Source organism: Triturus cristatus, chromosome 8, assembly GCF_964204655.1.
Source record: "Triturus cristatus chromosome 8, aTriCri1.1, whole genome shotgun sequence".
NCBI lineage: Eukaryota > Metazoa > Chordata > Amphibia > Caudata > Salamandridae > Triturus > Triturus cristatus.
In genome coordinates, this window is record NC_140591.1 from 584,369,334 (window position 1) to 584,396,005 (window position 26,672).

Below are 26,672 nucleotides of genomic sequence, written 5' to 3' on the forward strand. Positions count from 1 at the left end.
CACCCTCCCCTTATGCAGCACATCTCCCACCTTGGATATACCTATCAGGTCCCACTTATCAAAGCCCTTCGTATGCCAGAGTCTTCCCAATCTTTCCGATTCAAACAATGGGGTAGCGAGGGTGAGCCTATCCTTCCAGCCCAACGAGTCAGTCGCCATCTTCCATACACGCACCGCCACACCTGTGGGCCCCGTGAGGGACGAGTCTAAGGACCGCGAATACAACGCCCTGTAGTAGTTGCCGCCACGCAGCAGCCACCTATCCATGGCATTCCCAGGGCTGAGGGCAGGGCCATAAAACCCATGGTTGATCGCGCTCAGCTGCGTGGCCCAATAGTACCGTCGGATGTCTGGGAGCGCAATGCCCCCATCGTACCATGGGAGCGTCAACTTTGAAATAGCTATTCGCGTCCGCCCATCCCACAGCAACGTCCGTTGGAGGCCTTCGACCTCCCGAAAGTATTTGGCCGGTACCCAGTCCAAGGTGTTCTGGAGGGCGTAGAGGAAGCGGGGAAGAGACATCATTTTGAACAGGGCCTCACGCCCAACAAGGGAGAGCGGCAGCCTCCGCCAACCTTCAACATCTCGCCTCAAGCGTGCCAAGGGGGGGAGCAGATTCCTCTCATAGCGCACAGCAGGATCCATGGATATAAAAATCCCCAAATACACGAAGCCCTGCTGGGCAACCTGTATCGAACATGTTCTAGGGATCGGTGGGACCTCGCCACTAAGAACGTACAAGTACGATTTGCCCCAATTAATCACAAGCCCCGAGTTCCTACCGAACGATGCGAGTACGTCACAGACCACTATAAGTGACTTCTTAGGTGAGGCAAGATACAGCAGGATATCATCGGCATAAAGCGAAATACGGTCCTCGTGATCAGGCGACCACCGAAGGCCCCGTATATCCGGGTGCCAACGTATCCACGCAGCCAACGGTTCAAGGGCGAGGGCGAACAACAGAGGCGACAGGGGGCAACCCTGCCGAGTACCCCTACCAAGCTGAAACGGAGTAGATGCCCGACCATTCACCACAACATTCGCTAGTGGCCCCTCGTACAGCAACCGAACCCAACTCACAAAACCGCGACCGAAACCAAACTTGGCCAGCACGGCCCATAAGTATGCCCACTCCACCGTGTCAAAGGCCATCGTGGCATCAAGAGATGCCACAATAGCCGGTTCACGCAGCGTGCCCGCCCTGGCGATGACGCCATGAAGACGCCTAAGGTTTAATGCTGTGTTTCGGTGCGGGATGAAGCCAGATTGATCCGGGTGGACCAAATCGCCAAGTACCCTAATCAAACGGGTAGCCAGGAGTTTGGCCAGAATTTTCGGCTCAGCGTTAAGGAGTGAAATGGGCCGATAGGAGGCGCACCTATCTCGGGGTTTACCCTCTTTATGTATGACCACGATCGACGCCAGCCGCTGATCCAACGGAAGGATCCCATCCCCCCACGCCTCCAAAAACATGGCGCGCAGGTGAGGGGCGACCCTATCCGGGAACAGTTTGTACAGGTCGATCGGCAGTCCATTCGGCCCAGAGGCCTTACCCGAGTTTAAAGCGCGAATCGCCCCCGCCACCTCGTCAACCGTTATGTCACCATCCAAATCGTCCCTATCTATGTCAGAGAGGCAGGGCAACTCGATATCACGGAGGAGATCAGACGAGTCCTCGGGCGGCCTGTCCGACACCGAGGAATAAACCCTACGAAAATACTCCGCGAAACACTTCACAATCCCCTCAGGTTCCACAATCGCCTCTCCCCACTCTCCCGTCAACTCTGGCACCACTCTATTGACACGTTCTTTCCTGTCCAACCACGCCAGGAGTTTCCCTGCCTTATCACCAACGTCATACAGGCGGCCCTGTTGTTCCCTACTGAGGGTCTTAGCGGCGTTCGTCACCAGGTCCCTATACTCCGCCTGCTTCAAGCAAAGCTCATGCAGTGAGGACTCTGTAACCTCCTCCTCCATAGCCCCCTCAAGGGCCGCGATCTCCTCCTCCACTTGCCGCACCTCGCCATCCCTCCGATTCTTGGCAGCCACCACCAGGGAGAGGGCTTCCCCCCGAAGGACGGTCTTAAAAGCTTCCCACAGCGACACCGCCGAGTCCACGGTTCCCAGATTGTCCTTAAAGTAATTATCTACCTTCTTTACCAGGGCGCTGCGCATCTTGGGGTCTCGGAAATACCATGGGTTGATGGGGGCCACCCTCCCTCCTCCCTCCCGACCTAGATCCAGCCGGATCCACACTGGCGAATGGTCAGAGATACCGCGTGCCATGTGCCTCGCCTCGGATATCAACGAGGCATGTGCGGCCAGAGTGAGCAGGTAATCAATCCTGGAGAGGCTACCATGTGCCCCGGAGTGAAACGTGTATTGACTCTGTGTGGGGTGCTGGAGCCTCCAGCAGTCTATCAGACCAAACGTATCCAGGAAGTCTGGAAGCCATTTCTGAGCCCCCCCTGTGTCCCTGGGCGGGTATCTATCCAACAGTCCGGAGCCCACAGCGTTGAAATCCCCTCCCACTACCAACATTCCCCCCGGGAGAGTCAGCAAAGCCCTGCCCAGTTCAGCAAATGTGGAGGCCTGCAGGGCCGGCGGGACATAAACCGAAACCAAAACCAAAGTCCTTCCTTCCCACCGCCCCGCCACCGCCACAAACCTCCCCCTATCGTCAACAATGGTGGAGTCCACCTCAAAAGGCAACGATGCTCTAACAAGGATGCCCACACCCCTGGACCCAGAAGAGAATCCCGAGTGTGCAATGAATTTATACCCCTTCCTATTCAGGGCATAGCATGTATTACCTATGAGATGCGTTTCCTGCAGCAGGACAACATCTGGCATTGAGCGTTTCAAAAATTGCAAAACAATCCCCCTCTTGATGCGATCCCCCAAACTATTAACATTCCAGCTTATAACACTTAAGCCTCTACCCCCCATCCTCAAACGGAAAGAGGCCCACCCCACACCCGAGGAGCCACCATGGAACAGCCCTGAGGATAATCATCATGCCTTGCAAAAATAAACCCCCCAACAACAAACTCAAAATCCCCAAAACTCCCCCCACCCTGCACCCCTGCTGCAGCTTACAAAGCCCCCCCAACTTGCTTTGATTGATTTGACCATCCTTGAAGATTTGAACAGAGTGCAGTAACTGTGGAGGGTTGCGGGAGGGCGAGGGGTGCTCTTTTCCTCCCTTAGGGTACTTTTTGTAGATTTTTTGTTTTTGTAGGGCGACGGAGGGCGCGAGGGTCTCGGGAGCTCTAAGCTCACGCGGCCATCTTGGTCAAGCGCTAGGCTCCTCCTCAACTTTCTAGTTCTTAAGGACTTCAATGTCCATATGGATAAGGATAACTGCCCCCTGGCCTTACGACTGGCCGAAACTCTCAATGGGTTAAACCTGACACAAAACGTAGCTGTACCTACCACGCAACCGGCCATACGTTGGACTTGATTTTTTCCAACGATCACACCCTGAAAGTGATGGATCCTTTACCGATGACCTGGACGGATCATCGTTTAGTTCCCTTCACCCTGACTAGCCTGGTCGGCACCAATCAGCCTAGTTTAGAGTTTGAAGATAGAAGAAATTGGAGGAAGGTTTTACCCGAGCGCATGGGTCCAGAATTACAGGAAACGCTCCCACAACTCATAGGAGATCCCAATCAAGATGCGTCTGCCTTCGATGACTGGATTATTTCAGCTCTTGACAAAGTAGCCCCCATTAAAACCTCGAAACTGGCTAGAAAAAAACCATCGGCCTCATGGTTTTTGCCAGAACTCCGCCAGAAAAAAAGCCTGTGTAAGCGACTTGAGCGTCTATGGCAGAAAAAGTACGACCTAGAGGCCAAGAGCACATATAGAACAGCATTAAAAAGATTCCACAGGCTAAAACGCAACACCCTGAAGGAATATTTTGCGGATCAAATAAAAGCCTCTGATAATTCTTCAAGAGAAGTTTTTAAGATTGTGCAGAGATTTTTGTAGCCACAAGTTTTAAAGAGCTTGATTGCCCCTTCACCTAGTTTATGTAGAGAATTAGCTAGTTTCTTCCAGGAAAAAATTCAGACCATCTACTCTTCTTTCCCTAAGATAGTTCCACAAGTCTATCAGTTAAGACATTGCCTATGATCCAGCCTGTGGAAAGCTGGTCTGAAATTTGTCCCTTCAGCCTGGAAACTTCTATCCTGGAACTTTACAAACTTAAGTCCGGATCACCGGCCGACCCCTGTCCACCTACGTTTTATAAACTTTTAGCCTTTTGGCTGAACCCCCTACTTAATTCCATTTGGACTTCCTCTCTGGAATTAGGCATTTATCTAACAAGGTGGAAAACAGCTTTTGTGCAACCAATTCTTAAGAAAGAAGATGCAGACCCAGTAGACCTAAAGAATTTTAGGCCTATCTCTCTTCTCTCTGCACTGGCTAAGGTACTTGAGAAGGAAGTTCAAAAACAACTTGCTGGATTTTTAGAGTCTCACAATCTTTTGCATGACTCTCAGTCGGGCTTTAGGTCGGGCTATAGTACTGAGACGGCCTTGCTGGAAGTGGCGGAAACTATAAGGGAAACGGTGGACCAGGGTAGCTGTGTGATGCTAGTGCTGCTGAATTTATCCGCAGCATTTGATACTGTGTCACACCAGATCCTCCTAGAAAGACTTGCGCTCCTGGGAGTGACGGGAACTACCTTGAGCTGGATATGCTCCTTTTTGGAGGGACGGTCCCAAAAAGTGTTCCTACGCCCACTTGTGGCCTCTTCCAGCCCCCTAGTATGTGGAGTCCCGCAGGGCTCAGCCTTGAGCCCCACTCTTTAATGTTAATCTTGCCCCTTTAGCTCCAATAATTGAACAACTTGCGGTGAAGGTCGTCTCGTACGCTGATGACACTCAGCTTGTGTACTCCTGCAGGGAACACTCAGAGGCTGCATTTATTAACTTTAAAGGGTGTCTGATGAAAGTGGCGACTTGGATGACTGACAGCTGCATGAAGTTAAACGCAGAAAAAACAGAGGTCCTGTTTTTCAATCAATCTTATCCTCACAGGTCAGAGCTTTGGTGGCCTTCAGAGCTAAATCCTCCACCGGCAACATCGGCTAGGAACATCGGTTTCAAGTTTGATTCCAATCTAACTGGCAAATCCCAGATCTGCCAGGTCTCTTCCACATGTTTTTTGAAGTTGAAAGCCTTGAGAAGATTTTTACATCTCCTGCTGATGGATTGCAGAAAGTCAGTGGTCCATGCATTACTCATTTCACAGCTTGACTATGCAAATAGTCCGTACCTGCGTATGTCAGATTACCTAATTAGGAAATTGCAGACCATACAAAATGCGGCAGCAAGGCTAATTAGGAACGTGCCATTCCGCCACCATATCTCACCACCTCTCCGGAGCCTACAGTGGCTGCCGGTCAAGAAACAAATAGAGTTTAAGGCGCTGACTGTGGCTTACAGAGCAACTAGAGGTTCTGGTCCACAATACCTCAAGCAAAGACTTCGGAAATGCCATCAAACGAGGGATCTATGGTCAAACCATCAGGAGTTATTGATGACTCCGTGCTTCAGGAAAGCTAGGATTGGTGGAAGGGCTTTTTCGGAAAGAACAGCCTTGCTATGGAATTATATGCCGGAACAACTACGGAAGGCCAAGTCGGAACACATGTTCAGGAAAGCACTGAAAACATGGTTGTTTGACTTGACCTAAAGCCCTCTTAGTCTCCGGGCCATGCCGCTGCCTCTGCTGCTAGTTCCGGGACACCTCCATTGGAGGTAAGCGAGCGCTCTACAAACTGCATTAATAATAATAATAATACCAGCTTTTTGTTAGTTTGTGCAAGGCAATTCTCTGGGTTTTCCCATCCCATAGGAGTGTTTTCACTGTTGCTTCTACAGCATGAACATATGTTTGTGGGACCGGGTATGGTATGTTGTGAAGTAGAGATAGAAATCGGGGTCGCGCCATCATCTTGTAGAGAGAAGCCTTTCCCAGGAGCGTCAGGGGTAGGGCTCTCCAATGTTGTACATTGTCTTGGAGTTGTCACAAGGGGGGGTCTAAGTTGTGGCTATGGAACACCGTGGGGTCTCTGGTAACATAGAGACCCAGGTATTGGAACCCTTCTGTCACCACCCTGGCTACGCAGGACCGTGGGAATACGTGGGTTGTCTCCGCTCAGGACAAATATTACTGATTTGTCCCAATTAATGGTATAACTTGAGTATTTTTGATACAGGGACAAAATATGGAGTATCCCATGAAGCGATGAATAAGGGTGTGCCATGTATAGAAGGATATGATCGGCATATAGGGAGAATCGGTCTTCTCAGCCTTCAAACCCTCTTAATCCCCTAATCAGGGGATCACCTCTGATGCAAACTGCCAGGGATTCCAGGGCCAATGCAAATATCAATGGAGAAAGGGGGCAGTCCTGTCTCGCGCCTCTCTGTAGGGTAAACACCATCAATTTGCCTCTATTGACCAACACCTGCGCCAGAGGATTTGTGTAGAGAAGGCATACCCAAGATAAAAAATTTGGACCGAAGCCCTGTTTCTCCAAAACCACAAAAAGGAAGGGCCACTCCAGCATATCAAAAGCCATTTTGGCATCTAATGAAACTATCACAGCATGCTCCTGAATGGAGCTTGCCCTCCTTAGTATCCCTTTTAAGCAGCACAGATTTAATGCAGTATTTCTTCCAGGCATAAAGCTCGATTGATCAGGGTGTATTAAGGAACCCAAGACCGGGGTTAATCTACTTGCCAATAATTTAGTTAAGATCTTAGCTATGGCGTTCAATAAAGAGACTGGTCTATAAGATGAACAGCGGTCTGGCGGCTTTCCTGCCTTGTGGATCACAACTATGTTGGATAGTTTTTGATCTTTTGGCAATATGCCTGCCTCTAGGCTTTCATTAAACATTTTTACTAAGAGGGGTGCAATATTAGACGCTGTCATTTTATATAATTCAATTGGGAGACCATTGGGGCCCATTGCTTTTCCTGGGTTTAAGGATCGAATGGCCTGAGTCACTTCATTGTCGGTGAGGTCTGTCTATAATAAATCTCTATCTTACGACGTCAGAGTTGGCATATTGAGAGTGGACAGTCACAAGCTGTGTCTGTCGTAACACTCTGTGATGGTGTATGTAACTCTGCGTAGTACGATGCGAAAACATCTGCTATGCCCTGTCTGTCCCGTATGGGATCTCCCTCCTCTTCACAATTTTGAATACCCACCTAGATGCTGCTTCCCATTTATCTAACCAAGCTAATAACTTCCCTGTTTTATCCCCTAATTCATATAGGCGGTGCAGAGTATTTTCTTGAAAATATTGATCTGTGGCCTTTTGCAAATCAGTTCAAATGCGCGGTACCATCAGGAACCAGGGATTAAGTGGTGCAGTTTGGCCCGTTATGCCCTCCTTCTCACCATACACTACCCAGATGGGAAAGTGGTCTGATATGCCCCTGAGGAGGAGCCCTATGTCGCTGAATGACTGAAAATACTGTGTCAGCCTCAATATATAGTCTAGACGTGATAGACTGCCGTGTGCCCCAGAATGAAAGGTAAATCGACTAGCATTTGGATTATGTACACACCAAACATCTATTAGACCCAGCACCGCTAAAAAATCTGATAGTAGCTTGCTTGAGGGATCCCGTTGCCGTGCTGGCCATCTGTCCCGCTCCCCGTCACTTGCCGCGTTGCATTCACCGCCAATAAGTATTTCCCCCCATGGCAATTGTACGATAAGTGAACCCAAGTCTACTAATGCCGCTGTATGGCGTCTCGGTGGGTTGTAAAGAGAGACAATATTAAATAACCCCTTCCCAGTACCCAGTGATCACCACAAAGCGCCCTTGTGGGTCATGTGAGATTTGTTGGATAGTGAAAGGGAATGTATTGCGGAGTAGAATACCCACTCCCCTTGACCCTCTAGTATATCCTGCCTGTGCGACTAATTTGTATCCTCGTCTGTTTAGCGCCCTGTTGGATGTTCCCAGTAGATGAATCTCCTGGAGAAGGATTATGTCCGGTGACTGTCATTTCAAATAATGTAGCACCACCCCTCTCTTGATCTTATTTCCCACCCCTTTCACATTCCAGGATATGGTCTTAAAACTGTGAGGACTCTGGTGTGTTATCATTGGGTGTCTTTTCAGGCTTTGGTGTGTCGCAACTGGGTGTAACCGTTACACATGGTGCGGAGAGCTGACTCCCGAGCCTCCCAGGGGACCAGATCAGGTCCTTCTGTCTTCTGGCAGTTGCGCTAGTAATGCATGTTAGTATGTGGTGTTTGGGTGTCCGTGCCGTATTATGCCTTCTGCCCATTCTGCTATCCACACATTCAGTCACTCTCGAAACAGTAAAACATTGAAACTTCAAATCCCCCTTCCCTGCACAGTGGACTCAAAACTGGCCAACCCCCAACTTTGCAGAGCGCCTGTGTACCCCGTTCCCTATGTCCCATTTCTGGGGAAACGTGACCCAACTTGGGGCGGCCTCCCGCCCTCTTTCCTCCAATTTTATGTATCAGTTGTGCCACAAATAGCCAGATTGATAAGACCCTGGTTGGTTTCTAGATCTATGGGCTTTTATAATTGGGCCATGATGGCTATGATTTTAGTTGCACCTGAGCCAGAAATTCTAGGTTGCCACAGTCTTGGGAAAGTTTTTCTCTGTCGTGTTGGCCTTCGGATCTCAATGCAGTTCTTTACTTTCGAGGTCTTTGCCATCTCTCCGGTGAATGGTCTGCGTCTTTTGGTTCCCTACTTTGCGCCAGCTGTCAAGCAAGGCCCATGCATCCTCGGGGTTCTCAAAAAATCAAGCCTTGCTCTCTGCCGCTACTCAAAGTTTGGCTGGAAATATCATTGCATATTTCAGTTCTCTTTCGCTTAGGGCCTTTTTGACTTCCATAAAGTAGCATTGCAGCTTCTGCACTTTAATTGTAAAGTCCGGAAAGAAAGTTATTGTTGCATTTTCAAATTTGAGAGGCGGACCAGAGCGAGCCGTATGCAGTATAATGTCTTGTCCCAAATCATTGCATTCAAGCACGAGCTCAGGAGAGCAGACTGTTGTTATTCGCCCCTAGCTCGTGGGTACTCTACCTAGTTTGTGATGGAAAGTTTACCTCCCGAAGCCACATTCCTAACTTGGTACAAGTTGTAGCGCACAAGAAAAATTATTAATGTATCACAATATGGCGAGAAACTAGAGCTGCTCGCCAACGGATTTCAGATGTAAAATAGTCACTCATGCAAATCCACTTTAGGCAGAAGGATAAACTCAACAAGCCATTGGGACAAAGCTTAGAATAAAATACTCCAGGGGATGTGATGCAAGATATTATCAATAATTTCTCAATCTTATGGCGGAATATTACAGAGCAAAAGAACTCAATGGCTGGGAAAGGTAATACAAAGCCCATTAAAGTAAGCATGTTCTCCAAACATTACACAAGTCTAATACCTAAACCTAAAAAGTGCATTATCCTGCTCCCCTTACCCAGACATTTCAACCTCTCCGGGACCTTGCTACATATTGTTCCTCATATTTCAAGGTGGAATGGTTCATTTTTGAAGTTTTGGTGCTCACTAGCTTCCAGAGCCCATGTTTTCTGGTCACCTCCTGCCTTTGAACTGATTGATTCCTCCTAAAAAAGACCATGCTTCCAGGGCAAAGCCGTTCAGGAGTGATGATGGGAGGAGTGCATGTGTAGTTCTGGTTTTGTGGGGCATAGAGGGCCTTCCCTGTTAAGATGTAGAGTGTTTATTTTATCAGGAGATTAAAGGAAGGGTGTTCATGTTCTTGCTTATTTGCATATATATATTTTTTTTAAACAATTTTTATTGAGAACAAATTGCAGCATTAAATGACATTATACAGACATCTTTGGCAGAGTTACGCAAAATCTCAGCAATGCATCAAAACCTTCAGACCTTCAGGATCACATAGGATTACAGACTGTATCGGCATTACAATTAATATGATGATTACAATTGAATGCTCGGGTCAAAGCAGCAAGAAAACACATTACTGGTTTGCATGCAGTTACGTACTATCCTCGGCTGCCCGGAGCAGGGGCCGTCAACGTGTCATCCTCCCTCCTCAACAAGGATTGTCTCTCCCTCCTAAGTTCCACTGTAGGAGATATGCAGATCTCGCCCCTATATTTGTTCCAGCGCCCCCACTTATGATCCCATTTTCGTGGGCACCCTCTCCCTTTATACAGTTTTCTCCGCAATCATGGCATAGTCCATGTCTTTTGCCCAGTCACGTACGTGCGGTGCATTGTCCACCCCCCACTTCTGGGCGATATTTCATTTTCCTATGCTCCAGCCCATTGTAGTCCACGACTGCTCCGCCTGGGAGAGGTCAGTTGCTTCCCAGATATTAAGGAGACATAGCTTGGGAGATGGTTGTATGGGTTTGTCGCAAGTCCTGACCAGCTGCCGGGTGACATCCTTCCAGTATTGTTGTATGTGGCAGCAGCCCCAAAGTATGTTTATGAATGTTCCTGTCTGATTACAGTGCCGGAGACAGAGTGGGTCAGGCCTCCTACTCAACCTAAATAACAATATGGCGTCAAAATATACCCTGTGGAGAATCTTAAGCTGGACCAGGCGAAGTCTCATCGGAATCGCCACCTCCCGAGGAGAGGCCAGTGCCTCTCTCCAGTCCTCGTCCGGTAAATCCCCCAAGTCAACCTCCCAGGTCGCCCGTAGTTTCAACTTTGGTTCGGTTCGATTGTTGACCAGTTTCTTATACGTTAGGGAAATAGCCTTACGGTCTATTGGGTCCAGCAGTAGCCTGTCCTCTAGTGGTGAGGAATCCAGGAGAGGGGTATCCTTCGGGAGGGCCGAATCAATGGCATGGCTAATCTGGAGATATTGAAAAGCCTCCGACAGTGCTAATTGGTACCTATTTTGGAGGTCAGCGAACGTTGCCTTCTTTCCTTTCACCCACATGTCACCCACCATTGAAATTCCAATCATGTCCCATTTATCAAACCCCGAGCAGGTGCTGACGCGGCCTAAGATGTCTGGTTCCCACAAGGGGGTAGCCTTCGGTAGGCGTCCCTGCCATCCCAGTAGTCGCTGGACTCCATGCCACACTTCCACCATACGTGCCATGGGGCCAGTCAGAGGTAACTTCTGATCGTTCTTATTTAATGCCCTATTGTAGCCCCCCTTACCCATGAGCCAGTGGTCAGTGCGAAAGCTGGGGTCGTCATGTGATCCAAACACCCATCTATTAATGGCCGTCAATTGCGAAGCCTGATAGTAGAGGTGCATATCCGGCAACCCTATACCCTCGTCATACCACCACATAGTGAGCTTATTCATGGCGATGTGGGTGGTCTATTCTCCCACAGCAATTCCCGCACTTCCACTTGATCTGCAGAAAATAAGAATTAGGGACCGGATTGGGAGCATTTTGTAGGACATAGAGAAAACACGACAGGGCGAGCATTTTGAATAGGGGCGCACATCCCAGGAGAGTAAGGGGCAGTGCCCTCCAATGCATGACATCTGATCGAAACCGGTGAAGACGCCCCAAAAGATTTCGTTCAAAGAATAGTGCGGCATCTGGTGTAATAAAAATGGCCAAATATCGGAAACCCTGGGTCGCTACTGGAATGTCATACCCTCGAGGACTTTGTGGGGGGTCCCCCCAGAGTGCGTACATCTGGGATTTGGTCCAGTTTATTTGGTACCCAGAGTGCGCCCCAAAGATATGAAAAATGTGCAACACCCGGCCTAACGAGTGCGATGGAGAGGCGAGATAGAGTAAAATATCATCCGCATAGAGTGATATGCGATCTTCATGGTCATTCGTTTAAGGTCCGGGTCTCCCCTAATCCAAACCGCCAGCGGCTCCAGTACCATGGCAAAAAGGAGCGGTGACAGCGGGCATCCCTGCCTTGTGCCACAACAGTAGGGAAAGAGATGGAGCGATGGTTGTTCACCGAGACGTGCGCCAAGGGTTGTGTATATAATAATCTGACCCACCCGATCAGCCTGGGTCCAAACCCCATACGGGTCAGTACAGCAAATAGATACTCCCAGGCAATAGTGTCAAATGCCATTTTGGCATCAAGGGTGTGCAAAATCCCTTCTTACGCGAGTGTGTCTATACGCCCCAGTGTACCATGAACCCGACGCAGATTCCATGCTGTATTCCGACCTTGCATGAATCCCGACTGGTCTGGATGAATCAGATCACTAAGATAAGGGAGCAACTGATTAGCCAACAGTTTGGCCAGACTTTTGGCTTCCACCGAGATCAGAGAAATGGGCCGATATGATGTGCATTCGTCTGCCGGTTTATCGGACTTGTGAATGACTGTAATAGTGACCTCGCGAATATCAGCCTGGAGAAGCCCAGATTCATAGCTTTCATTATATAAATTAAGCAGATGGGGCGCTAACTTCAGTGCCATGGGTTTGAGAAGTTCAATAGGGAGCCCGTTAGGACCCATCGCTTTACCCGCACGAATATCTTAAATTGCCTTCTGGATCTCAGTTACAGAAATATCATCCTCCAATGCCTCTCTACCCTGCTGGGAGATACATGCTACTTCTATAGTGGCGAGGAGATCCGCTGCCAGCGAAGCTTGCGGGATTCCGTATACCTTCTCATAATGGGTCGCAAAGGCGTCAGCTATGCCCTGCAGGGTCGGTGATCAGGTCATTGTTAGGCCGGTTTACTGCTCGCACCCATCTCGCTGACTGTTCCTTCCTTTCAAGCCATGCAAACAGCTTACCAGTGCGCTCACCCACCTCATAAATATGGTGACGAGTGGCCAGGGAACGCCTAGTGGCGTCCTCTAGGAGCAGTTACCTATAGCCCTGCCTTTTGATATTGAGACGGTGCTGAGTGTCAGGATCAGGGCCCTGTGAGAGGACCCCCTCCAGGTGCAGAATATCCGTTTCCAGTTCTACCACCCTCCGGTTATGCTCGGTTCTGTGGCCCACCATCAGAGATAATGCCCTCCCCTTGATAACCGCACCGTAAGCACCCCAGAGTGTCACCACCGACTTTACTGATCCCACATTTTCTTCGAAATAGTAATCTGTGTCTTGTCGCAGGTTTTCTCTAATGTGCGGGATCTTTAGTGCCCAAGGCTGTATCATGATCGGGCCAGGCTGCCTAGCGCGTTGAGCACCGAGGACTGTCAGAACAGGGGAGTGATCCGAAATTCCTCGCGCCAAGCACGCAGAGTCAGTAAAATCATGTATGTCTTGAGCATGAGTGAACAATTAGTCAATCCATGATTGACTGTCATGCACCCCTGATTGAAACGTAAAGTGTGTTGTGTGTGGATGCGACCATCGCCATATGTCTACCATCCCTAAAGCATTATTACAATCTCGGAGTTGTGAGACGTGTGTCGGGTCACGTCTGGGCGGGGACCGGTCAAGTAGGCTGTCCATCGTCAAATTGAAGTCACCTCCCATTATCAATCAGCCTACGGGCAGGGCCAGCAATAACGTCCCCACATCCATCAATGTTAGGCATTGCAATCCAGGCAGGGCATATACAGAAATGACTCTACCCTCCCATATTCCAGTACATGCTGCGTATCTACCTGGTGGATCTGTCCAGGTGTTCTGTCTCGCAAATGGGCAGCCTTTATGTATGAGAACCCCCACCACTCGGGACCCTGTAGTGAAACCCGAATGTGCTACCATGCATTACCCCTTTCTATTCAGGGCCAAGCATAAATTTCCTATCATGTGAGTTTCTTGGATCAATACTATATCAAACGCATGACGACGGATATACTGCAACACAATGCTTCTTTTAATTTTGTCCCCCAACCCGTTGACGTCCAGGTGACCAGTTTAAGTCCCTGACCCCTCCCCATTAGCTTTGGACAGTAGTGCAATGATTACCACAAATAGTTTGGCACACCCTGCGCCCTCAAAAGCACCCTCCTGTGTGACCCCTAAGCAGTTACTTTGCATTGCAATGCCTTGTGACAGTCCGTCTGAAACTTGGAATTTGATGCCAACTAAGATGTACACATGCCAAATGCCATTTCTCCCTGCTGCAAACAACCAGGAATCCCACACCCCCCAACAAATCAAACCCACACCTACCCACCCCTTTAAAATCTCCCCCCCCTCCCTGCCTCCCTGCACAACAGGACTAGAACCGCCCGCCACCCCCAACATGCAGAGTGCCTGTCACCCACCCATTCAACAACTTCAGGGAACGTGAGCTACCCCACTCTCAAACTACGTATGTACAAACAATTCACGCTGCCCCCCCCCCGGCCTGACCCCCCCCCCCCCGAGGTAAAACCCAGTCTGGAGGCCCAATGCGGCAACCATCTATCATCCAGTGGTGTCCACAAGCAACCATCGATGTGTCTGCGGCCCAATCCAAAGAAGTACCAACTGTGGAACAACTGAAAGTGATAAACAGTATACAGTTTAGAACCTTAAATGGCCCATTAGGGCACCAGGCCGACCCCCGAAACTCAAGCTCAGTGCAGTATCTTGAAATCAGGACTCCCCCCCCCCCCCCCCCCCCCTCCCAGCCCCACCCGTCAAATCAACAGTCATTGTGCCCGCACTTATGGGGAAGAGATCTTGTATAATCAAATTAAAGCACTCTGGAGTGCCCTCAAGAATCTGCGATTCACACAAAATAGTCTTACCAGAGTCCGAAGTCAGCGCACCCCTGTATGTCCCTGGGAGTCGGAGTGTGGAGGAGAAAGCCTTTGCTGGTGCCAGTCCTCAGCATCATCACCAGCAGCCGAGATTCCTTTTTGCTTTTTGGACTTCTTTTCGACCGTGCGCCAGCCTTCCAACCAGTCCCAGGCGTCCTCCGGTCGGGTGAAAAACCACGATTTGCCATTGGCTTCAACTCTCAGCTTCGTAGGGAACATCATTGCATATTTGATCTCCTGGTCTTGGAGGGCCCTCTTCACCTCCAGGAAGCTGCGGTGCTGGTTCTGCACTCTCAGAGTAAAGTCGGGAAAGGACATGATCTTACTGTTCTCGAGGGTAAAGGGGGGGGGCCGCTCTCGCGGTTTGAAGAATGACATCTCGGTCTCGGAAGTTAAACACCTGGGCAAGGAGCACCCACGGGGGCGCTTCTGGTTTCGGCTGGCCTCCCGGTACACGGTGAGCTCTTTCGATCGAGAAGCATTTGGAGAGCCCTCGTGGTTGCAGATGTTTAAGAACCAGGTCCTCAACAAATAGGTCAGCCGCCTGTCCCTCTGTGCGTTTCGGCACGCCCAGGATGCGGACGTTGTTGCGCCGCATTCTTCCTTCATAATCATCCAACTGTAGAGCCATTGCCTCGTGGGAAGAGCGCAACTCAGTTACCTGCCGCTTAAGAAGGGTGGTGTCAGTGACAAGTTCCTTGGCAGTGCACTCTACTGTCCCCACGCGCTCCACCATTTTCTTCATATCTTCCCGGATCAGTGCCACGTCCGTTGCCACCGTGTTGATCTTCACCTTGAGGGAGGTCCTTATCGCAGTGATAGCCTCGAGGAGATCTTTATTCGTAGGCTCCACGGCGACGCGCCGGGTCGACGTCTCCCCCCGGTCTTCACTCTGTTGTTTTTGCCAATTAAATTTTTCCAGTTTGGTCTGCATCGCTGTCCGGTTGCTGCGTCCAGTTGCCATGATATCCGTCTAAGTGGCACTATTCTATGTCGGGGTGCGACCGCTACTCCCCGCCGCCAGCAGTGGAGTCCTCCACTTGGCCTGTCGGTTTTTGCGAGGGGCACCCAGCTGACAGGATTACTTGATTGGACTCAAGACGCAGAAATCCTCTCAATAAAATTCTCACAAGCCGGGCCCGCCCTGATAGGGAACCAGAACCGGGTCAAACGCCAATCTGTTTGGCAATCGAGGTTCTACAGTCACCACTCCTCACGTTGTGCCTCCTGTGGAGTAGGCCAGTGTGTGGGGGGCAAGCAGAGATCCTGGCAACCCGACGGGCAACTCCCACTCCACCAGACACCTTAAAAACTGAGGTGATTACGCGCAGTTACCATCCCAGCAGCGTTCTGGTGTCTTCAACGCCTACCAGGCCGGCTTCAGACATCAACCAAACCTCAAGGGTCCTGCCATCAGAAACACTAGGCCCCAGTAGTCTGCCTGGGTCTAGCTGCACAGTGGTGTCCACTCCAGGTACTCCAGGCCCCAGCAGGGGCGGCACACAGGTCACAATGTGCACCAACCTTATCCAGGCCAAAGACCGTCACCACCAGGTCCAGGAAAGCACGGCAGACTGTGAAGCCGCCCGTGGAGACCACTTCAAGCCAAGTCCTGGGGCCTCAGGGCCACCCCCGATCATGTGCACGCCAGGAATTGTGAGGCCTGCACGCGTACTCCCAGCGGGTTCTGCAGGGTCAACTACTTTAGCCCCAGGCTCAATGGGGACTCGAAGTAAGCAAATTGTACCCTAGTCCGCAGTGCAGCGGAATGATGTTACGGTGTCGGGCACTCATGCCGCTAGTTTCAGTCTCCACTGGGTCAGGCCGCAACCGCGGTCTAGCGTAGCTCGCTCCCGCCGCTCAGCTCCGCCGCCGCCAGCCGGGGCTGCCGTGTAGATCCGGCGCGTGGAACTCACCGCAGAATAGGACATCAAACCGCCCCAAACTCTGTATGCAGCAAGCCGGCCACCACCACACTTCAAGGAGCTCCACGTGGAGAGAATTGGGCCGGCGGACCACAGGTTAGACTGATTTCTTCGGAGTGGCGCTCCAGAGCAGAGCTACCAAGCGGCCATTCCCTTCAGCGGTTAGCTACGCCCCCCCTTATTTGCATATTTTTATCAAAATAAACTGAAGCGCTGATTGCAATCTTATATTATCTATATTTATTTGCATCATTCTTTAATCTGATTTGCTTCTTCCTATTTATCAGTCGGCTGACACCCAAGTCTCCGACTAGAGTTGTTCAATTGTCTGCTCCTTGTAGAGACAATTTGTTTGATATTCTACAAGTCAAAATTAATATTAAAGACCAACTGTTCCTTGTTTTTCCTCACTGTGACACGTTTCTTTATTTTTTTCAGAAATCTGAGGGAGGCAAAGGATAACGCAGTAGCAGAAAAAGAACGAGCTGTGATCGCTGAAAAAGATGCCTTGGCAAAATATGATCAGATTTTAGAACAGTAAGTAAATTTAAAACTCACCCATCACCAATTATGTGTCTTTTAAGGATAACATGTCTGTGGGCCAGTGTGAAGCATTTGAATTAATGAATCAATTTTTATTTCCCCTTCCTCATTAATTGAAAATTGCGATTCTCCTATTAACATGACCAGAGAATCTGGATTTCATTAAAGACACGGAGGCTACCATTATGCTGATCACTTTTAATGCGTCACCAAGCATCATAAAGTAAGTGTTCCAAATAGAACGTTAACAATAATAAAAGGCATGAGCCCACAACATTCAGCTTCTTTTAAATCGCGATAACAGGATAAGTTCGTTAAAATCCATTGAACTTTAAGGAATGAAGGGATGAAAATAACATCTTGATAAAACGTAGAACATCATCGAAGGCAGGATACCGAGGATGAAGAAGGAGAAAAGTTCTTGTCCAGAAGTCATTAGAGATTATCTGCAAAAAAGAGAGTCGTGTGAGTAAATATTGATAAAATAAAAGACTAGGGTATGAGCAATCAAAGAGATTAGTACAAGTATAACAAGAGCAAAAAGACTGATGTCAAGTCAACAATGTGTTTTAATATCATAAAATTGATGTCAAGTCAACAATGTGTTTAATATCTCGAATAATAAACAGTAGATAATTTCTATAGAAGGATAAAAACCTCTAGTGGGAAAGAGGAGGGAGGGATAATGTTAGCCTCCGTGTCTTTAATGAAATCCAGATTCTCTGGTCATGTTAATAGGAGAATCGCAATTTCATTACAAGACCGGAGGCTACCATTATGCTTGTTGGTAGCCTTGTAAGACTACGTCGGACACATGAGGAATAGGTTTGCAATAACGATGAGCAAAAGTTCTACCATTAGACCAGTCAGCAGCCTTGAGGATATCGTCCAACTTACCTCCGGACCAGAATGACTTACTGGCCATTGCACCTCTGATAGAATGGGGTTTGAAGATATTAAGGTCGATACCTGCTAGGTTAATCACAATTTTAACCCATCTAGAAATTGAACTGGAAGAGATAGGTTTGTGGGGTTTAACAAAGGAGATGAGTAATTGAGTCGCAGTAGGAGGACGAAGAGAATTCATTCTAGAATCGTATTCTTTCATACAGTCAACCACACAGAGTTTAGGGTAGGAATCAAAACGAGGGTAAAAGATGGAATTGGACATGGTCTTGGTTCTTTTGAAGAGATCAAAGTTTACTCCGAACATGTTATAAGATCTATTAGATATTTCGAGAGCTTTGACATCGGAGACTCTACGACAGGAAATTAAGCAAAGTAAGGTAGTGAGTTTAATGGAAAGGTTTTTATTGTTTAGGAGCGTATTAATAGGCCAGTTAGTAAAAAGGTCAAGGATTAAGTTGACATCCCAGAGGGATTGATATCTGGGTCTAGGAGGTCTTCTGAGTCTGATGCTTTTGAGAACTCTGCAGATAATTGCGTTTTTGCCAATTGTCTTACCGTTGGCGAGGGAATGACCAGCGGAGATGGCAGATCTATAACAATTGATAGATCTATAACTAAGGCCTCTTTCGAATTGTTCTACCAGAAAATTGATTATGTCAACGATAGGTGCTTGAACGGAATCCAGGTTCCTTTCCAAGCACCAACGAACCCAAGATTTCCAAATGTTGTTGTATCGGTAGTGTGTGCCGGGGGCCCAAGATTCGCCGAGGAGAGTTGAAGCTGTTGACGAAAGTCTTGAGAGGTCATTGGATCTCCTGACACTCTCCAGGCAAGAAGGTTCAGTTTCCCTGATTGAACCATGGGGTGAAGATGACCGTCTATGTCTGTAAGAAGGTCCACAAGGAGGGGAATTAGGAATGGAAGGTCGTAGCTCATCTCTAGGGCAGTTGGGAACCAGGCTTGAGAGGGCCAAAAGGGAGTGATTAGTACGATCGAGCATCGATGGAGTCTGACTTTCTGGAGGACCCTCTGAATCATGGAAAAGGGGGGAAAGGCGTAGTTTTTTCTGCCTTGCCAAGGTTGCAGGAAGGCATTCACTGCCAGAGTACCCGGGTCTGGCATCCAACTGTAATAATTCTCGATTTGGAAGGTTAGTCTGCTGGCAAAGAGATCTAATTCCAAAGGACCCCAGAAGTTGTTGAGGGAATTGAAGACGGAAACATTGAGTTTCCAGTCGCTGAAGTCTAAGAGGAATCTTGAGTTCCAGTCTGCGGATACATTGGATTTGCCTGGGAGAAATTCGGCTCTTAGAGATATTTTGTGTTCCAAGCAGAACATCCAAAGTTTCTTGGCTAGATTGGAGAGGTCTGCAGATTTGGTTCCACCTAGCCGATTTATGTAGGCGACGGCAGAGATATTGTCCATTTTTAGGATGATGGACCTGCCCTGAATGAATTGTTTGAAACTCATCAAGGCATAGAGACCTGCTGTCAATTCCAGGAAATTTATATGATGTGAGGATTCTTCTAGAGACCAAATTCCACCAGTGTTCTGGCCTTGGAAGCAGGCTCCCCAGCCATGAAGGCTGGCATCTGATTCTAAAACAAAATCTGGAGTTGAACCAAAAATTGCTTTCCCATTCCATGCCTCTAGGTTGTCTAACCACCAGATCAGTTCTACTTTTGCTTCTTGGTCTAGCGAGATGAGGTCTCCGTACCAGAGGCCCGATTGAAGGACTCTGGCTTTCACTCTCTGAAGTGCACGATAATTTAGGGGGCCTGGAAAGATGGCTTGTATCGAAGAGGAAAGGAGACCTAGTAATCTGGCTAGTTCCCTTAGGGGAAATTTTTGAAGTTTCAGGATGTGTCTTATTTCTTTTTGATATTTTCTTTGGAGGAAGGAGTAACAGACATTTTGTGGTATCTACGGAAAAACCTAGGAATTCTACGTTTTTGGAAGGGGAAAGGATTGACTTTTCTCTGTTTATGATAAACCCCAGGTTTTCTAATAGGTCCATCACAGTTTTCAGGTCTTGAAGGATTTGACAGTGGTCCTGAGAGAGGATGAGAATATCGTCTAGGTAAAGTATCATGCGAATACCTTTTTCTCTTAAGGATAAAGCGATTGATTTCATTACCTTGGTGAAACACCAGGGGGCTGAAGAGAGACCGAAGGGAAGGGCCTTGAATTGGAAAAGATGTTTTTTCCATAGGAATTGAAGGAAGGGTTGGTGAACTTTGGCCATGGGAATGGTAAAGTAGGCGTCCTTTAGGTCTAATTTTACAAGCCAGTCTTCCTCTAGAAGTAGGTCCCTCAGGAGGTGAATTCCTTCCATTTTGAAGTGTCTGTAAACAAGGTATTTGTTGAGGTCTCTTAGATTTATGACGGGTCTCCAACCTTTGTCTTTCTTTTTGACAAGGAATAGGGTGCTTATAAATTTTAGCATCTCTAGGGGGACTTCTACTATTGCGCCCTTCTGAAGCATGGAGGAGATCTCCTCCTCTATTATCTTCTCCTGATCTAGGGTAAGAGACATTTCTTTGGGGAAAGAAGATTGGTAAGGAGTTTGTGTAAAGTCTATCATGAATCCCCTCACGGTATTTAAAACCCATGGGTCTTGGGTTATTAATTTCCAGTTGTTGAAAAAGAGTTTGAGTCTCCCACCTACTTTGGGGGATAGGGGGTGAGGAGGGGAGGTAGGGATTGTACTCACTTTGGGTGTTGTTGTCGATAGATGCTCCGCGGGATCTGAAGTTTCTGGAGCGAAATCCTCTTCCTCTTTGCGGAAAGAATTGGGGAGTGTTTGAGGGAGTGAATCCCCTTCCGCCAAATCCTCTTCCTCTAGGATAGGGCCTTCTGTTGAATCGGCCGGAAGACTGGCCCCCGTCTACCGGCCCTCCCGAAAAGGTTATTTGAGTTAAATACCCTCTTCATGTTTTGGTGGGCTTTATCTAGTGCTGTAAACGTAGAGACCTGTTTCCCTAGAGTTTTAATCAGGTCTTCGCCGAAGAGCAAGCCTTTAGGGTTGATAGAGGGTTCTTTGTCTGCTAGGTCACTGAGTTTCGGGCTAATTTTGGTGAGGACTACTCTTCTCCTCTCAGAGTTTAGGCTGGCATTAGCGTTGTCTAACAGAACGAGAGCTCTCTGGCTAAGTCCTTGTCACGCCCCGCCCCACAGAACAGCGAAAGTCAGTGCTGGGGTTGTAACTTATGTTTTTATTTTCTTTATGGATAACCGTCTTTCTTGTACAGAAAAGGATTACCCCACGAGGGTTGTCGTAAGGAAGGAGAGGCCTTCGGTTGCTGCGGGTTCTTCAAGCGTCTTCCGTCTTCTGGTGTCGTTGCGGGGTGTGGTCCAGCCAGGCGTCCCCTCGGAAAAGAAGAACAGAAGAGGACAATTAGTACCCGACCTTGATCCCCTTTTCTAGTCTCGTGGTCAACGTTATCCTTAATCCCGCTAGGGTATGGGTTGGGGAGGATACTATCGTCCTCGGGCCCTTTTAGTCAGGGTGGAAACCCGCTGGAGATAGTTTACAACCCGCCCCTGTGCTGTCTCCCCGTTACTTGGTGGGGGAAGGGGATTAGAGGTTCGGCTATAGTCCCGAGTAGGACATCTGTACCTGCCACCAACCCACAAGGGCCCTCCCTGTTTTCTCCGCCACTTGCCTGAGGCCGGGACCCGGTTTCTGGGCCCCGGCTGCTTCGTCCTTGCGTCCTTCCTCGGGGCACCACCACGCGTCTCTTTCGGTTGCCGCCGTCGTCTCTCTCTTTCCTCCTTTCTCGCCTTGGGCCGCCCCCTGCTCCGCGCTCTGTTCCTGGCTCCCGCTCTGCTCCGCGTTCTCGCTCCTCTCCTCGTCCGCTCTCTGCTCCTCGATCTCGCTCCGCTCCTCGCTCTCGCTCTGCTCCTCGCTCTCGTTCTGCTCCACGCTCTCGCTCTGCTCCTCACTCTCGCTCTGCTCCTCGCTCTGGCCTCCTCCTCTTCCGGTCCCCGCCTCCAGTGCTTTTGGCTCCCTCAGGCCCCGCCTCTGGGTTGTGAGTAGTACCGGTAGCTGCGGTTCGGTGCCCCCGGGGTCCGACAGTGGCTCGCCCTTGTCACAGTCCTCTAATGAGTTCTGTGTTAAGGGGAGTGCCATTAATGTAGCTTTCTTCCGTGATATCGATGATTCTTGCAAGTGTGCCCAGGATGTCAAGCACTCTATCTTGGCAGCCTTTTAGGGATCTCTCCATACCCTTTCTAGGGACTCTTCCGAGTTTGAAGAGGTACTTGATGAGTTCTGGGTCAAGATTTGGGGTCTGGCAAGTTTTATCTCCAATGGAGGATCGAGAACATTCGGCTCTTAGTAGGTTCCGAGCATCCCTGTCAAGGGGGTTTCTTAGCCATTTGTTTATGAATTTGCTCACGTGATCGTGAGGAATCCATTCTGAGCTCCTGGGATGTTTAATGTTAAGAGGAGAGAACATCTCTTGACTTAGGGGGTCTAAGATGGTATCTTTAGAGGTGTGAGTGAGGTCTTCATCTAGAGAGTTGAATTGAAGATCGTCTTGATCTAGGTCTAGGACATATTCATCGGGTGAATCAGAGGCATCATCAATATAGAGATCATCATCATTATTAACGAGGTCATCGTTTTGAGCACTTCGATATTTTGTGCCGCAGGGGACACCTTGATATTTTGTGCCGCTGAGGACACCTTTATGTATTGTGCTGCTGGGGACACCTTTATATGTTGTGCCGCTAGGGACACCCAGGGAAAAAGAGGTACGATGACCTCCCGTATAAGTAGAGGTACTAGGACCTCCAGTGCTCTTGGGGAAAAATTCTATGTTTTTACATTTTTTGGCTCTTTTTTCCCTTGTATGAGTGAGATCTTCGTTAGGGAGAGTATGTTGGTCTAGGGAGTTAATATCCTCCTCAGATAGGAAGGATCTTTTAGCTGTAATCACTTTAGACAAGGTCTCCAACATACAGGATCTCATTTCCTCGTGAATGATGTCTTTAAAAGCCTCATTGTTTAAGTTGGGGTAGGTGCGCTAGCCTCTGCTTCGTCTAAGTCGAAATCAGACATGATGGGTAAGAGTAGGAGCGAAAAGGTGAGTAGAGTATTCTTTTTTCCTATTAATTATATATTTAAATATAAGTTCTCTCTCTCCCCTTTTTTTTTTTTTTTAAATATAATATAACATAATAATGAGGATTAATAAATAATTGTATTTTTTTTATTTTTGGGTGGGGGAATGAGGGTTTATAGATATAAATTAAATTAGAGTAGCTAATATATATATCTCCTCTCCCCTTATTTATTTGTTTTTAAGCAAAGTCAAGGTTGTGGCAGGAAAGAAAACTGTCCAGCTCGTTAACTGTCTTCCTCCGGTGATCGTAATGCGCTCGATCGTGATCACCGGAGGTTGTTTACGTATTGGTTGCCATGGCGCGTGCAAAGCTGCCTGAAAGGCAGGAGGACGATTCGAGGATTGTTCCCTGGCAACGCGACGACGTTAGCGTCGCGCTGCCAAGGTTCATTCCTCCAGTTTGGTAAAGCGGGGAGGCGCCGTTGTGAAACGTGTTAAAAATTAATAAAATCACACCGTGCTTGGAGCGGATGAGAGCGGAGTGGCGTGAAAAGTAAAGTCGGGTAGGGCGCACCGAGAATAAAGATTATTTAGAGCTTGAGCGCGAGGTCATGATCCAACTTCCATAAATTGGAGGTGGAAATGACTGTAACGAAGGAGAAGAGGGAGGGGGGGGGCAAGTCCCAAAACGGAGCGGACGTGAGTCAGATCGCCCAAGGAGTGCAGATATGTGAGGTGTAAGGGAACACGAGCACATAAGGATTATACGGGGACATAAGGATATAGTAAAACAGAAGTGTAGTAATGTACATCAAATAAAATACAATATATCAAATAAGTTACAATATAGATGCAAGTTAGATAAGAAATGTATAAGAGAACTTATTTGTTATACCCTACTTAATTGTATAACATGTACTCCAGCCCTGCTGCCTCTAGCTGCTCAGCCAGAGCGTGAGATGGTCATGGAATGTTGGTGTGCCTGTGATGCGTGGAATGCCTGGGTGTCTGAGTGGATGAGTGTTGGCAGTTCGAGATGGCCTTAGCAGCTAGGCCGGCTGCTCCTGGTGGGGCTGGTACCACACTAGGCTGGCTGGTGTCAAGACAGATGTGACCTGTACTGGAGACTGAATAAAGAAGACTTAATAATACCTCCTAGCACCAGGTGTCTATCTTCATAGATCACAACATTATCTGCCTGGAGCCGCATTTAAAAGAGGCTGAATGTTGTGGGCTCATGCCTTTTATTATTGTTAACTTTCTATTTGGAAGACTTACTTTATGATGTATGCGGCTGCTTGGTGACGCATTAAAAGTGATAAGCATAATGGTAGCCTCCGGTCTTGTAATGAAATCTGTATTCTGCCAGTCTTGTGATGCTACTGCTGTATGGTGGAGCGATGTTGATTTATGAACAATGTAGCAGGTCTAAATGAGATGCATGCAGGTGGTGGAAGCCAGTGGATTCTCTGAGTTTTAAAGATATTCTGTCATGTTTATGTGAACCTTTACTGAGATTGACTGCTGCATGTACAGCATTTTTCAATGCTGGCAAGTGTGGCTCTCAGTCAAGTAGTCAATAAGACATACCTCCACCAAAACTAGATTAAAGGTATTCATGTTTGCAACGTGAACCTTAAAACTCGGGTTGGTGTTAGTGTGGATGCCCAGAACTTTGCATTCTCTGTGCAGTAATGGTAAGAAATCAACCAGATTCATCTCTAAAAGCCTTATTTCCACTTCTTGTTTCAACCATTGGTGACAAATGCAATTTCTGTCCTGGTGGTGGTCCGTTGAGGAAAGATTTGACATCCATGCTGGATGGTGATGAGGCGGTCCTTTTTGTGATCAGTGTCATGGCCCAATTTTATTTTCACGTACACAGCCTGCTTAAAAATATATATTCAAGAGGACAGCGGTGCAAGCATTATCTGTCATAAATTATAGTCTATAATATACAGATGTACATTATGCCTTATTTGAATAGTGATCCCTCCAATTTATGCTAACAAGTAGACTTAACGAAATCTCATGCTTCACTTTGTCTCTTTATCATTTGAGGTTTTACATTTTTTTAAAAAAGGGTTCTTGGTCATTTCAAAGCCTATTGGTTTTGGTACATGTTTTCTCGCGGAGAGCTATAGTACCCAGAACATCCCCAAGTGGGAGATGTTTCAGAAGAATGCTAATGTGTTCTGCCAGAATGTTAACGGGTATCCCCATATTCACCACACCTATTTGCAGATACATTTTTTTTTTTGTCTAGGATTATCAATGACTAATTGCTTCAGTGGGCACCATTAGCGGACTCATGAATGTATGTGCCTGTGAGTTTCCATTTTATTAATCAGCAGAAAATGTTTACAAATTGGCAGCGGAATGTACAGTTTAATTCTGTACAACATTTCGTCTGTTTGTGAAGCCCTACTTCCCCCCACCTTCAGAATGTATGTTGCAATGAGTTTACCATTACATGCTTTTTACTCTTCCCCACACTTCACCTCTTGAGAGAACATTGCAGCAAAATTAAAAGCTTTCTCTATTTTTCTGCATAATGTCATTTGTTTAAAATATTGATTTATGGGAAGTTGATTAATTGCTTGAATTGTTGGTTGAACCCTTTTTGTTTTATCTCCCTCACCTAGCAATGTTTAAGTTGTATGTTACCTTGGAATGACAATGACTCACTGTCAAGCTTACCTCGTGTGTAATCTGCATAAACAAATCCTTTTGAAAATGTGGAAAGTAGAAGGAATGCTGTCCTCCCTGAAGGGCGGTTTAGCAAAGCCTCTGGCAAAGCTTCTCGTAAGAAGCAGAGCTAATACCTCAGTTTTCCGCCAAGTGTGGTTTCGGTGTTTCTTAATAACTTTAGCCAACATCATCTTCTCTGTACTAAGGAGAGAAAGCAAGGTCGAAAGTGTGCAGTCTTCATGGGGTGGGCCTTCATTTTGTACCACCGTTTATTACCGTCCAGCTTGGTAGGCTTTTAGGAACTTGATCCAAGGCGGACTGTTAGCTACATATGAATGTCTTGGGTGGGAGAGGCTTGTGGTGTTTGATCTCTAAATGTTATTTTCCGGTAATTTTTTGGTTTAATACCTTTGTTTGTATACTTGTATGCTGTATACATAGTTTGCAATGATCCTAAAGGTTCACCACAGAGGCTTCCTTGTATGTCATTTAGCATCTTTTATGTTACTTAGAGAGGCAGGCAAAGAGTTTCCTTCAGAGACCAATGAGCATAAAACTTGTATTAGTACTTTGGTTGGTACCCTTTGTCCACATTTCTTTTGATTACTTCCTAACGTCCAGCATCAAGCACTGACAATGCAGTGTTGGACTGCGTGGGCCATTTCCTTTTGCTGTTATTTTCATGCATCTTTCTGAATAGAATAGCTTTAAAACGTCGCCTGGCCTTTGAATGAAAATATCAATGTGTTATGGTGCAGGTAGCCTTTGTTTCCTTCCCATTTGCCGCAGTGTTAAAGCTAATATTTCAATACAGATCCTGAATTTAATGGACCCATGGAAGACGATGA

At 47.7% G+C, this 26,672-nt stretch overlaps 1 protein-coding gene across 3 annotated transcripts in view; it reads left to right on the plus strand.

Annotated features, from left to right (window-relative positions):
* The window catches only part of PIBF1 (progesterone immunomodulatory binding factor 1), an 848,309-nt gene that overhangs the window by 304,769 nt on the left and 516,868 nt on the right, over nucleotides 1–26,672 (plus strand). For all 3 annotated transcript variants that reach the window (XM_085622002.1, XM_085622001.1, XM_085622003.1), the window contains exon 10: nucleotides 17,051–17,149. In XM_085622002.1, coding sequence (XP_085478128.1) covers nucleotides 17,051–17,149 — 99 coding nt within the window. The remainder of the gene's footprint in view (nucleotides 1–17,050; nucleotides 17,150–26,672) is intronic.